Source organism: Ambystoma mexicanum, chromosome 6q (genome assembly GCF_040938575.1).
Source record: "Ambystoma mexicanum isolate Mex_15411 chromosome 6q, UKY_AmexF1_1, whole genome shotgun sequence".
In the NCBI taxonomy this organism is placed as follows: Eukaryota; Metazoa; Chordata; class Amphibia; order Caudata; family Ambystomatidae; genus Ambystoma; species Ambystoma mexicanum.
Window position 1 is genome coordinate 858,922,092 of NC_090937.1, and position 15,096 is coordinate 858,937,187.

Consider the following 15,096-nt stretch of genomic DNA (forward strand, 5'->3'; position numbering starts at 1 on the left):
AGTGATTCCTTATAAACTCTCTAACTTTGTGCAGTACTTTTGTGCTATCTAAAGAAGTGCCTGAGCTCCATAGACATTGTTTGAATTGATTGTGACTGTCCTAGCTCCCTGCAGACTATTCTGACCCATTGACTTTGATTCTAACTGTCCCTCATAGGTGTAGCATACATTTACCTTGAATTGCTGGGAAAGATCTTATCTAGACTTCATTGGGAGATTGAAAAGTGCTCACATGCTCTCAGAACCTGTTACCTTTTTTCCTTCCCTAACCTTTCCCTTGTTGACAAACCTCAGAATGTATTTAGTACCAAAAAGTGATATATAAATGCCAATACTGCATAGTAATTGAAGTCACCCCGGGCTGTAGGAAATGTATTGACAGCATCTCTAACGAGTATCTACTAGCTTATTCTAAATCTGAGAAAGTGGTATGAAGTGTATTTTGATTGTTGCATATTGCCCTTTTTTAAAGAAGGCTTATTTAAAAACTGACTGTTAAATAAATAAATAATTATTTTACTAGAGAACCTTGAGTATAAATGTTATTTGGATACTTGTATGTGTGGATTCCGATGCTACAGCTCTACAGCTCACATTTATCCCTCTTGAGATATCTGACTGCTCATTCACTCTGCCAATTTATGTAGTACAGACCTATGGAATAGGTGGGTTACCTAATACCAAGAGGACAAGACTAAGGTAGTCTCCAACAGGGTTACTAAATACAATCTTGCCTAACAAGGGCCTCATCCAAGAGGTGCTGGATGGCGGCAGGCACGTTGCAGTGACCAAATGGCATAACCTGGTAGTCATAAAGACTGAATTCTGTTCCGAAGGCAATTTCCCACTCATCCGCTGGACGCACTCGCACCAGATGATAGGCACCTCTTAGGTCCAACTTCGTGTATATAGACGCATCCCTTACCTGATCTAGCAAAACCGGAATGAGGGGGAGGGGATAGCGGTTTTTGATGGTAATGCGGTTCATGCTGCAGTAGTCTATGCACATGCACAAGTCCCTGTTTTTCGGTACAAAGAAGAGTGGTGAAGAAACCAGTGAATTTGGGTGTCTGATAAAACCATTATGGAGATTGGTTTCATTTTTCTCACATAGGTGTTTGGTTTCTGCCTCAGCCAGGGTATAAACATGGCTGCATGGCAGCACCACGTCCGGCTCCAAATCTATGCAGCAATCGAATGGTTGATGAGGCGGTAGGGATTCTGCCGCTTGTTTACTGAAGACATCATGGAAATCATGGTATTCTTGAGGCAAGGCGCCAAGGTCTATCGCATCCATCGGGGCCATCTTAACGTCCACCCTCTCCTGTCCCAGTCCGAGGGGCTTCAGAATCGCCTGCAATCAATGCTTTAGGCAGTACAGAGATGTCAGGTGGAAAGCCCCAGCCGATCACTGAACATGTGGCTCATATTTTTGGAGCCATGGGAGCCCCAACATCAGGCCAAACTGTGATGCGGTGATGAGATCAAAATGCATCTCCTCCCAATTTGGATCCTCACAGAGAAGTGTCACCATCTGTGTGCACTGTGTAATGGGACTGGAGCATAATGGGGTTCCGGTCACTGCCTAACGGCTTCTGGTTTGTTCTTGCGACTTAGGGGGTTCCCTATCTTTGCTGCATACGAGGCACTGATACAATTGCCCATAGCTCCAGAATCTATTAACATGGTAACCTAGGAGCTTTCGGTTAAAGAAATACAAACAATCAGAAAGGGTAACATGTGGAGCGTAATTGGTGCAGCCAATGGATGGAGTTTCCTTGCTTTCCAGGCATGACTGTGTGACCCCTATGACCACCGAGGTGTTTCCCTGGGCCTTGGGCTTCAACGGACACTCCTGTACTAAATTACCTGTAAAGCTGCAGTACATGCACAGGCCGTCTTTTCGCTACTGCTCCTTTTCCTCCTTGGTGAGCAGACCTCAAGTTGAACCTATTTGCATGTGACTGATTGAGCTGCGCAATTGGGAACAGGTTGCCTAATTTCATATCACTCTGTCTTTCTGGTTGCCTATGATCCAGGTGCAGAGCCAAATCTATCATGGCGGGACACTCCTTTGGCTGATGATCTACTTGCCCAATGAGGTCATTGAGGTCGTCCCAGAGCCCCTGATAAAATAACATCCCTTTCTCCCTAGTCCAGGCAGTCTCTGCCACCATATGGTTCAATTAAGTGACATATGTCCAGTGGTCGAAGTGGGCGGGAGCGGGCGGGAGCGGTCGGGAGCGGTGCTCCTGTACTTCTTTAAATTAAGTTTTACCGTTCATATACTTTTATTTTAAAAAGAAACCGCTCCGGAACGGTTTTGTTTTAAAGTAAAAGTGTAGGAATAAGTTGGAACTTGCACTTTCAGTGCACTGCATTGGACGTTACCTTAAACAGCAGGCACGTGTGTTTGGGGGTTTGTATTATTCATGGGAAGGGGCGTGGCGATGGGCTTTGTGGGGATTGGTGCAGACCAGTAGGGAACATAGTTCCACTACTTCTTTTCATACACTTCGACCACTGTATGTGACCAACGCTTGTTACAATGCTTAAGGGACAACAGCTCTCTATCTTTACAGATGGTCGCGGCCTGCCGGTTAAATATTTGACCAAATTCTTTGAGGAACCCATCCCAATCATATAGGTTGCTGGTGTCCCTCTGAAACAGGAGATCTGCCATTTCTGCAGTGTTGCCACTCAGATAGGAATGATAGAAGCCATGTTGGCCTTTGTTGGTCTAAATGATGTGGGCTTCCTGAGGAAATGCAGGTGACATTGAGTAAGGAACGTCTGGTATTTCTGTGAATCTCCCGGATACCGATCAGGCGAGGCTAGGGAGACTATGGCTTCAGGTGTGACCTGCACTTCAATAGGGACCGGGGCTGGTGGTGTAGTGCCAGGCAACATGTGTTCTGAACAGCCAAGCCACACACCTGGTTTTCTAAAGAGGCATAGTTTTGTCTGGTGTTTGTTAGCACTACTCGTAGATCATGAAGGGCCTTGGTAATATCTTCCATAATGCAGCCGGGTCTTGCCACTCAGGTGCCTGAAATCACATGGGCTTGCGCTTCTGACAGGATTCACCGCTCTGAGGCGCAGGAGTGGCATGAACCAACCATCCCCACTGCGCTTTTGGGACCTAAAAGCCAGAGTTTACACAGAGCTCTGCAACACCAGCAGGGACGGAGGGTTAGGGAATCGATCGTTGGATAGGAACAGGGAAGTAGGGTAACCAGAGTGAGGATTGGGGGGAGGTGATGGATAGGTAGTGGGAAGTAGGGTAAGATCTGTTGTGCACTCACTATTCTTATGCATACACTCTTGTTCATGCACACTTATATTCCATGCCCGACGATTAGTACCTCTAAGCATACAATGCTAACACAGCAAAATAAATAACAGACACAATATGAGTTCACAAACGGAGTATAACACTTAGCTTAGGGTAGTGGCTGCCCGTAGTGTCTGTTGTTGTCTTCTGTGAATTAACAGACCCAAGCTGCGTTGCAGTAGCAGTTCAAATGCTGCAAGTAAGTGCTACAATTTGTGCACACATTAAACACAGCTGCACGTGGCCTTAAACGTGCGTGTACTCAAGCATTCTTTTGTTTGGTTAGTGGGTTTCTAATGTTACTAGCCGCACATGGCTATTCACGTGCTGAACACATGACGGTTTCTACAGAGCTGCACGTGGCTAATTAACATGCAGCGTAAGGTTCTGGTTTCAAGGGCGCAATGTTTAGTGTTCGCATGCACGCCGCTATACATCCACAGCTTATAAGCCGTTCCAAGAACAGACAAGGTGTTGTGCGTGGTAAGTATGCACATGGTAAGTAAAGCGGGTTAGTTTGTTCAGTGCACTGCGTTTAATGTGCTCCGTTCGTGATATGCAGCATGCATCGTTTGCCGGCACTTAGCTTTGCAGGAAGCAAGGGCCAGGTAACTGGTGGGGCTGGGCTCCCTGTGCGATCCCCCTACTCCCCAAAGTACGAGAACGGCGCTGCAGGACTTATGTGAGTCTTGCGAGGGGCCGGGATGTCAATCCCATGGGGTTTCGACCCTTACATGGGTTTCTGAGGCCAGAGCCGCTTGACGCACGTCTTGTCAGCTTGAAGTCTCAAGCACAAGCCCGTGTTTCTTCTTGCGCACATGTGTGCTGACATACCACTCCCAATGTGGCCTTACAGTAGTTCTGGTCCCAGGTGATGCTGGGAAATGTGGTTTCATAGGTGTTTGCTCTGCGGAAAGGGCAAAGAAGGTTTTTGTATGGCTTCATTGTCTTTTTTATATTGCACTTTTGTTCTTGCTGCCCCTTGGACCTGCCTCCAGCATCGCTAATGCTGTATATTGTCCGTCCTTGGCCCCCTGGTCTCCCCATTACATGTGGTGGATGCTGCCTTCAACCTTCAGCCTTAACAGAAGTGTTCATTGGAAATAAAACATTTTTACATCTTAAAAAAATCCAGTTTACAATGTTAGTGCAATTCAATAATTTTAGTTCTTTGTTATTTGTATATGGTTTTTATAAAGATGACTCAGCTGCCTCCTTACCCTCTCAAGATACACCTGTATTTCATTTGGTCATGCAGCTTCCAGCAAGGGCTGGTGAGGTTTAAGCAAACACACACCTGACAGGGCAATCCTCACCCACAAAGAAAGAGCCTGAAACAAACACTGTGAAAGAATGCAAGATAAACATACAATAAGAGAAAAACAGCACAGTGAGAGTGAGAGAAAGCAACAGAGAATGGGAGTCCTAAATTGGCATATGATATGCCGGGTTGTGACAGATTGCCATTTGGCAAGGATGTAGAGGCGCAGGCTTTTTTGTTTTTTCTTGCCCAATTATGGGCTCACTCAGAGATGGTGGAAGAAGAAACGTGGTGGTTCCGTCTGATTGCGGGGGAAAAGTCTAAATGGTCAGTTGCAACAGCCAAGCTACTTGAAGTAGCTTTCCAAAAGATTAATTCCCTAAAACCTCAAGCAACTAGAGACTTGTCCTAGTCGGCCCTGCACATACATCTTGGAAAAGCATTAGCTTGTCGTCCAGCCGGCGACCTTCTGACCACCCCCCTCGCCTAGTCACTTTCTTTTAAGAAGCACGAAACAAGGATTATTGACTTTCTATCTAGCCTGGCAGTGTTCGCTTGTCCTTGTAAAAGTGAATTCTCTTTTTGTTGACTAAACACAAGTAATAAAAAAATTAAAAATAAAACTACATAAAGATGCAGGTATTTCCATCTCTGAAGGGCTAATCTGCTGATCAGATTCCTCTTTCATAAGCTCCATGCTAAAGGCACAGTGTATATCTGTTCCCTGCTGCATCAGTATCGTGATCTGCAGTGCCTGCTCCACCAGTGGCACAGAGCAGGTTAAGAGGTCACAGATGGCTGTTTGACAGCTGCAATGACAGCTAAGTCTCTGCAGTGCTGGTCTGCAGCGCAAAGGCTGCATTTAAGATATGAAACTCTGTTCCCAAACCCTATAATTATGAATCTACCACCTGGTGCCAGAATAATCCTTAAATATAAGCACTTCCTGAGTTATGGTATGGTGGATTGCTTGGTATTTTGTTTTGCTATCACACAGAGTGGGATGGGTATGCCAAGAGTGGGTCCCATGCCTGATGATCCTAGAGACCCAAGCCAACCCTCACTGATGAGGCCTAATGAGGCTGAAACATTTCTGGGGATGTTTGTGGTCTCGTGCAAAATGGATGTGACCAAGCAGTTCGGGCTGGACTGCCCCTTTTGGGGGTGGGATCAAGCATGATTTGCATTTGGCCTTTCCCCTTTTGTAATGACTTGTTAGGTGAAGAATGATGGTCTGAAGGGTTTCCCAGAGCAGTGCCATACGTTAAGATTAATTGTAAACCTTCCAGCCATAACCTCTTTTGTTTTACTATGGTGGATTGCATTCTCACAATTATTACAGCCACAGCAATTTGATATCACACATGTGTCACCTCTGTGAGCCCATGCTCATCTGTGGATGGATTATGTGTATTCTCACCAGACAAGCTGGGCCCTGCCACTCTAGGCAGGACTGTAGCCTTGGGGGATTGTCTCTCTTTGTTCCTTTATAAGGATAGGTAACACCCTTCCCCAGAAGATAGCCACTCCACAGGAGGTTGGCCTTGAAACAGGAACCAAAGGACACACCCATTTACAGAAGACTTGGCCCACTCCAGGTTACTACATTTCAAAGGGCTTTTGATCCCATTGAGAAGGGAAGGTGGCAGGGTTGAGCAAGTCCTTACAGTATTCTATTCAGGTCTCTTTGGTCCTAGTCTTTTATTATCTGTTGACATAAGTAGAATGCTCCTCTTTTAACAATTGTTGCCAGACTTGAATGAATATACATATCACCTAATTTATCAACTGGGACAATGCAAACGTTATGTTATACTGCAGCAAACCCTGACCATAGTAGTTTCTGAGTGCCTACGCTTGTCCACAGAGTACAATATTCCCCAACAGGATTATCCAAACCTGAATTTGCAATAGGAAAATGTGCGGGAGGGAGAGGGGAGTCGATGCTACAAATACAAGGGATAAGAGGATCGAGTGGGGAAGAATGTTTTTGAGTGCAACATTTCAATTCACTTGTGCAACATTTATGCAATTCAGGCACCCCAAAGCTCTGCACTGTGGCTGCTCACCGCAAGCTTCAAAGCCTATCAAAGGTACACAATCACAAAGCCTATCAAAGGTACACAATCAATACTTAGCCCTGGTTAATGGGCTCTTTGAAGGCCCTGAGAAAAGAAACACAGGGTTGAATGTAGCGTGTGTGCACAAATCCTATCAGCAAGGCGTCAGCAGAGAATGGAAGGTGTTCCGCCACCCTACCTTCCACCAGGAAAGTCACAGAGACTCTTGTTTCCCTCTCCCAAAATCTCTAACAGTGGTTCACAGAATGTAGACACCCCCTGTGCCGTCTGTTCAGTTAGCAGCATGTTCATGAACGGAATATGTGCCAGTCCAAGCATGCAGACCCTGCTTTGCATGGAGCATGCCCCAATGCAAATCAGGTCATTCCCCATTTTGAATGTGAGCCTGCTGCATTAACTCCTTCTACAATAACAAGAAATTGCACCTCCATCGCAAAAGGCAGCGCCAGATATGTAAAGAACAGGCACTAATGTTATAATTGGGCTGTGATTGTTTTGCTGTTTCATACATTAACTGCTCTTTGCAGTTTTGTATTCATTCTTCATTTCTGCAACGTGAAATGCATCTCTTTCCTCAATGGTCATCAGTTGTATCTCTTGCAGCATGTGGAGAAACGCTTCAGGAATCTACAGGAAACTTTTCATCGCCAGGCTTCCCAAATGGATATCCTTCTTATACACACTGCATATGGAGGGTTTCTGTGACTCCAGGCGAGAAGGTAGATTCACTCAGGACAACTTATGTTGCATAAAATCATGTTTTTCCCTTTTCTCATGTCGAAATGTAGTTTTATGAAGTTATATGTTATTGAAAATGTACTTGACTGGCCAAAATCTATTATCTGGTTTCATACTTAGCATTGCTATGGAAGATCACTGTTTTAAGGATCGTTGCTGCTGCAGTACGAGTTCTTGGCAGGCAAGCATTATTTGTATAAGGATAACAATTGGTGGTTTTGGTGTCACCTACAGCTGTTAAAGCATGAATTTTAAGTCATATTGTTTTTTAAACTATTGTATGCGTGGTATCCCTTCATTTTGGATTTATGAACCAGGCCCCTGGGCAACCAGGGTATGATACTCTCAGAGAGTTTCCAGATGTTTTATCACAAATACGGCTTACCTGATCTGCATTGTCAGACAATTTAGGAAGGGATGTGATCTGTGGAGTCAGCAGGGATGAACTGTCAGCCAGTCATGTCAAATATCTATCCAATCTATAAAAGTACAAAGATACGGGGAATAAAAAGGAGGGCTCATCACAAGAAGAAACCAAATCTACACATTAGGCAACACCCATGGTGATGTGTGGGGTGGTGCGAGATACAATTTAACACATTTTTATCAAAAAAGATAAACAACCAGTTAATTAGGCAAGTGAAAACTGTATCGCTAAACCTAGAAATTGTATATGGTAAATGTTTGTATCCTAGAAGAAAGCAAGAGGTCTTTAACCCAAACCAATGCAGAGTTTTGATTCCTTTCAGTGACTACGAAAATGGTGGGACTTCCAATATCAAACACAATCAATGCAGTCACTATTTTATTTGGTGGCAGACATTTATTTACACCACATCCTTGAGATGGCTTAGAAGGAGATGTGCCAGTGTTATTCATTTATTAGTTATTTTATGTTAAAGGTTCTTGTAACGCGCGCTGTTGCCACCTGCATGGTTTCTTGGCACTCTGATGAATCTGTAAAGCAATGTGGGAGGGGGTGGGATAATTTGATTGGACGGAGTGGGAGAAAAGATCAAGTGAACTTTACACTGTTTGTTGAGCGTAAGTGTGTTTTTCGGTTGGTAGCCGCCATGTGCTGTTTGGGCGAGGCTATGGTTGGTTGTTTTGTTATTGTGGTGTAAAGAACTGCATGCATTTTATTGTGTGGTAGAGGTATGGTTGTTGTTTGGTTCAGAGTCTGAGAGATGTATGCATAAGGATGGGTTTTTTACTAGGGTGGTTAGTGGCAGTACCCTATCCTACCCCCTCCGTTTTGACTGTCTATGGTTCATATCCCTCCTCCTGTTGTATATTCTGGTGAGCTACACTTACCACAGCTATGCTATTCAGTGGCAGCACCCTCTCCACCCTCTTTTCTAACCAATAGCCTCCCACGCCCCCCCCTCCCTAGCGCAACCCATTGTGTAGCAGCCCCACCCCCACTTTTCCTCCCCCAGTGAGGGATGTGCTCCCTGTGCCCTGAGGTCCATCAGATCCGAGTTCTGGACACCTTTTTCTTCCCTTTTTCATCTAAGGCCCTCTATCTGAGGTCCAGTTAAGTAGGACCAATCTTTCCCTCCTGTTTACGTTTTGGCACTCTATGGAGGTGGGCACACCTGGGTCTCCCTCCCATTCAGGTGCATCTCTACTTCCCAGCACTTCACTCCAGTCGGCGTACTCCCCATTCCTTTTCCTTTTCAAATGTGTGTTGATCATTGGGTGTCAGTATTTTTAATTTCTTTTCATCCTGTTCTGAGTTGAAGAGCTATGTTTTTGAGTTCCAAAGTTTTACGACTAAGCAAGAGAATGCCGAGCCACAACAATTTTTTCCTCATGTATGGTTTAGGTTCTAGGGGGATGTCGTTGCTGGATGTGAGTGTTCTATTCGGCTGGTAGATGGTGATTTTCTTTTGTATGAATTTTAAGGCAGTGGATTGCTCTGTGTGTTATGCACATTGTTTTGAAGACGATTTGTTTTTTGACTGAGAGCCAATGTAGAAGTGATTTGGTCTCTTCGTGAGAGTTTGAGAAGTGCAGAAGCTGCGTTCTGTATACGTTGCAGTTTCTTCAGTAAATAATCCTGCATTCCAAGGTATTAGCTGTTGGCGTAGTCTATCCTGGACATGATGAGGTAGATGATGGGCAGTGTTTTGTGCGTGAAGTAGAGGAATGGTAGAGAATTTTTGATTGTGTGTAGATGGAAGAATCATTTCTTGATTATTGCGTCTACTTGTGGCTCTAGGGTTAGCTCATTGTACATTAGGATTCCAAGGTTTTCGACAACTTTGTATGGTGTGGGTGCTGTTCCCGGTTCTGTGGGCCATGTGATGTATTGGTTGCTTCCTTGGTTGTTGGATGTAATCATGATTTCTGTCGTGTCTATGTTGATTTTGAGGTTCTTAGTGTTCATCCATTGCTAGAGTTCTTTGAGACAGTCTATTAGCATTGTGTTCTCCTGTTTTTCATCTTCGATTTTTTCGATGAATTGGGTGCTATCTGCATAGTTAGCAAGTGAAGCCATGTCTTTTGATGAGGTTGATTAGTGATTAGTGGCATCATATAGAAACTCTTATTTATTTTTGTCTATAAATTCAGTATTCTGAATGATATACCACTCATATCACACCCTTCTCCAAATACCCCTCCCCCCTTCCCGGTCACACTGAACCAGGAATCAGTCTAGTTTGGAACGGTAAATATTTGTTTATTTATTTAGAATTTAAAATCACAATATATTTTTAATAGGTAACAACAATCACCAATGGGGTGACAGAACACTGAATAATATCTTTAATGCACTGTAAATCAGGTAATGAACACAAAAAGAATGCAGCACAGAAAAGAATACTTTTGGGTTGTTTTGGAACAGATAGCACTATGGTTAGAGGTTCCCCCTGCAAAACCCCTCAACCCACCATCAGGCAATTTAAATAGATGTGAGGAGAGAGCAGGTACTCAGGATTAATACAGAACAAACAGAATATCACTCACACCTTTCCCCCTTAAACAAAGGAGAAAAACAGATTTGACTTTGCAACTGTCAGAATGGCTTTGAACTGGCTAAGCAAGAACACTAAATGAGTCCAAAAATGCTTTAATTATTATACATTTCTACGGGAGCTGCTTTGAACAGATGCAAGCAATCACAAGCAATGATTTAATCAAAAGAAAACATTTGGAATCTCAAATGCAAAGTGGGAAATAGTTTAATGACAATGCACACGTGTAAAACTTTTCCAACATGTAAATTCAAGGCAAACATTTACTATGCGATTTTTGAGAAAAAAACGGGTCACATACACTGTTCCGATGCAGTTGTTGTAGAGCTAGCTAAGGATGCTAGGTATCAGTGGGAATTGAAATTTCGTTTCTATCTTGAAAACTGAGGGAGTTATAGAGGTTTTAGTGAGAGGTGTTTTTCGGAAATACAGACTCAAATTTAGATAAGAACTTCAGTTTCAAATCAGAAAATATGGGTTATGCTTTTACTCAAGACTAGAGCATGCATGCTAGACAACCAGGTTGGGTCGCAGTAAGCTCTGAGACTGATTCATGACTTCAGTAACAGACCCCCAGTGCCTTCCCCGGCGGAACCAGTCCAAACACTTTAAGTGGGATTTTTGGATCAGAGTTACACAAATAAAAATTACTATGGAATTGATGCTTTAGCAAATAAACAGAATAAGATAGCACTACAGATTTTGACACTGTTACTGGTTATGAAAGTAGGGATAGTTCAGAGATTAGGGTGGGACAAGATAATGCAAGGTATACAATAGTTCTCTAGTGTCCTATTAATACCCACAATCCACTGGGATTTAAGGTTTTAGGCCCGTCAAGATTCTGTTCAATGGATTGGGTCTATCAAGGAAGAACACCACAACAGGCGTGGGACAGGATCAGCTAGGCCAGTCACCGGAACCGCACAGGAACTGCCCTTTTTGTTTCTGGATATTTCAGGTCAGCGGGATGGCGGGTTCATTAGGCAGGCATTATGGTAGCAAGCCAGATAGTTTCAGGATGCTTCCCCACAGCATAGCGCTCCACTGGATTGTAAGGATTAGTTGAGGATTAGTTGAGGATAGAGGCCTAACTGAAAATGGTTCAGCTACTGCTTGGCCTGGTGATTGCCATCTGGATCTGGAAGGATGTTAAAGGCTGGATGTTGAATGCTGGATCAGAGTACTTTGCTGGAATCAGAAGAGAGAGTGTCTTGTGTGTTGTCAACGGTCTCTATTTATCCTTTCCAATGACATCAAAAGAATGGGTGTATGGGCCGGCTTAACTAAGCTCTCCCCTGTGAACTGTGATTCGATCAGAGCCTCATCTCCACCTTGCATCCGAGTGATTGGATCAAGGACAGATGATGTCAAATATATGGTTCGGTTTTTAAAATCCTTAGAAATCTCCCCTAGCCACTAATATCAAAATCGAATTTTGGCCTAAAGACATATTTATACATTTGTAACCTCTATGAAAATCACATACAAGGATCACATATTGTATGTAGTACCTGTTCATCAGAATCCCACAGCTGTGAGACCTTGTTTCGCCTTTCTGCAGCATTTTGTCCATTTTCCCATGAAAACATTTTCCAAATTTTCTCCAAATTTACACAAATATGCGTGTTTACCATAGGAATGTGTGTGCAAAGTTTAACAATTCTAGCATAAATACAATTCCCATAAAACCACATATATTGCCATTCCTGTTCAGAACATGATACATAGTTCCACCACGTTTTGAAATGTAGGGCCAGAAATTAGAGTAACAACTTTGCCCTTTTTATATTTTTTACCACTTCTGATAGAGAGTTATAAGTCTCTAAACATGTTCGTTACATATTCTTAGCAGCAAATGGTCCGCCTTTTGTCAGTCTCTGGAGGCAAGGAGCAGCCGCCCACCTTTTGGATTTCCTTCTGCAAGCCTATTTTATGACCTTTTCACATGTCCATTTGCTGGCCTGGAGAATCTGCCATTGTTCAGTCCTTGGGAGCAGTCACAAGTCTGTCCTACCCCACAATTATCATATGTCAGTGAGCATCTGCTGAGAGGAATGCCCTCCCCTTGGGTGGAAACCTTTTTTTCAACTTCTTGCAGACCCCGCCAGCCTTTGTTAAATTCTTAATTTCTTGACTTAAAAATCAGCACAAAACAAACTTGTTGCATCAGATGACATAGATAAATTACATTCTTAGATTTAAACCTGTGGGATCAAAACAACTGAGATCAGTGTTCCTTTCAGCAACAGTCCTTTTATATTTGCTAATCCGACAGATCTTTAGTTTTAGGCAACTTTAAGTTTAATCAGGAAAGCTCATTTGACAGGCGCTGTCACTCACAGGTAGCCCAGTGTGGCTGCACACAGATTTTTGACAGGAACTGTCATTCACAGGCAATATGGTTTTGTTGAGAAAATGTTTTGCTTTTCACATTTCAAGACCTTGTACATTCAAAGTGCTTCATTAGATTACCTGGATTTTAGCACCAAACAAGATTTTGAGTGTTGGACAGTGTTATTTACAGCTATTTAGAAGTTTCAGCAACAAAGTAAATGTCATTTACAGGTGAATTGTGGAGTTTCACTTGCAAAGCACTGCTTCTCCCTCTGCACTCTATGTTTACTTGTCATGGAGCCCTCTGGCTCTTTTTCTGTAGCGTGTGCTCTGTTCCACCACACATGCACCATGGGTGGCAGGTTGTCAGCCATCTTTTTGTGTGTTGAAAAACTTGGTTTTGGAGGTTTTGGAGCGTACAGGGGTTTTGCTGCCATCTTGCTGTTTCTCGCACCATAGATGGCAGAGTGAGGCTGCATAATATAGCAGAGTGGTTCAATACATCGCACACACAGAAGGGTCACCATTGACCCAAGATGCTGGCCCCTTTCTTTTTTGCCATTTCTTGTGTGCTTGTCCTTTCTTTGTCCTTCTTCAGCTGCCCTGGGTGGGGGAGGTCCTGGTATGACTTTCGTCTTCGGGCAGGAATCCTTTGGGAAGCCCACCAAGGCTCCAATGTGTCTGTGAAGACAGGAAACAAGGGAGGAGTCCATACCTATGCAGTCCTTTGTCTTCTTGCAGCCACCACCCAAAGTTTGAATGTTGCATGACTGTTGACCCAAGCTACTCCTCACTGATGATGCCCAACAACCGACAAAACATGTTTGGGGAGGCTTGTGGCCTTGTGCGGAAAGGATGTGCCCAAGGATGTGACCAAGCAGTGTGAGCTTGACTGCCCCTTTTGGGGTGGGACCAAGCCCGATGCATATGGTCTTTCCATGTGGTGGAAGCTAAACTTGCCCACTTTCAATATATGATGTCAATGTCTGGTACATCTTTATTACGACTGATCAACTGATGAACCCTAAATGCAGTGCTTCTGTAGTCTGCAGTCAATTAGGGCAGGTGCTTCCCTTCTTATGGTATTCCTAGTTAATTCTGTTATCTTTTCATGAGTTTTCCTGAGCATTTATGGAGAAATCTGAGCTGTGCAGTGTCACTCACATTTTGATGTATAGTCTTTCGAACAATTAGCTTTTATATGTATGCTTCTCTGGCACATCTGCTCACTTCAAAATGCCTGGCCTCTTTGGCTGCCCACCTTACCTGTTTTCAGGGTCCAGGCCGGTCTTTTTCATTTGCAGCAGGCCTGTGAAAGCGCGTTTCGATGCCACCATTACTGGTTCAGCTTCAGGTAAGTGCTCCCCACCTGCCCCCCCTCATTTTTTGCAAAGTTTCCTTTTTTTCTCCTATTCCCCCCTCTGTGTTTTCTCTTTCTTTCTTCTACTTTTCCTGGGCATCCATCTCCTTTCTCCCTGAACATCTGCTGCTTTGCTTTTGCCCTCCCCTGTGTTTTTCCCATCCTCTGTCTCCCTCCCCTCTCGTTGATAGGCCCGACCTTTCTGGCTGGCCACCGTACCTGTTTGCAAGGTCCAGGACGGTCTTTTTCATCCGCAGGAGGCCCGTGCAAGTGGGTCCTGCTGCCACCGTTCCTGGCCCAGCTTCAAATAATTGCTCTCCTCCTGGCCCCCTCCTTTTTTGCAAAGTTTCCTTTTTCCCCTCTCCTTTTTCCTCCCCGTGTTTTCTCTTTCTTTTAAAACGTTTCCCAGGCATCCATCCCCTTCCTCCCTTGGCCCACTGCCACTTTGTCTTTGGCCTCCCGTGCATTTCTCCCGCCCTGCACCCCCTCCCTTCTCTGTGATTGGCCGTGCCTCCTTGGCTGCTGCCCTTTTAAAAGCAGGATCCTGCGCTGCCTTGCCCAGTCAGCCATCGGCTAAGGGCCACAAGGCAAAGGGCAGCTCCTCACTAAGCAACTGTTTGCCCGTTTCTGCCTGGGAAGCCTGATACAGACTACCGACAGCAACGGATAAGGTAAGTGTGGTGTCGGTGGGAGTACAGACATTACTGTACTCCTGTAAAACCCACCTCTCTTATTACCTATTATAATATAGCCAATTTGTTTAAGGTAGCCTTATCTCTCATTTAGCCTAATTTTGTATCGTAGCCTTGCCTTGCTTTTAGCCCATTTGTATTTATCAGCCACATCTTGTATTTAGCGTAATTGTGTAAGGTAGCTTTACCTTGCTTTTAGACCATTTGTGTTAGTCAGACATTTCCTGCATTTAGCCTAATTGTGTATGGTAGCCTTACCTTGTTTTTAGCCCATTTGTGTTAGTCAGCCATATCCCGCATTTAGGCTAATTG

The 15,096-nt window shown here is 44.1% G+C and overlaps 1 protein-coding gene across 1 annotated transcript in view; it reads left to right on the plus strand.

The window, feature by feature from the left end:
- TLL1 (tolloid like 1) overlaps positions 1–15,096 on the plus strand; it is a 455,972-nt gene that overhangs the window by 228,552 nt on the left and 212,324 nt on the right. The window contains exon 9 of the mRNA XM_069631384.1: positions 7,280–7,395. Coding sequence (XP_069487485.1) covers positions 7,280–7,395 — 116 coding nt within the window. The remainder of the gene's footprint in view (positions 1–7,279; positions 7,396–15,096) is intronic.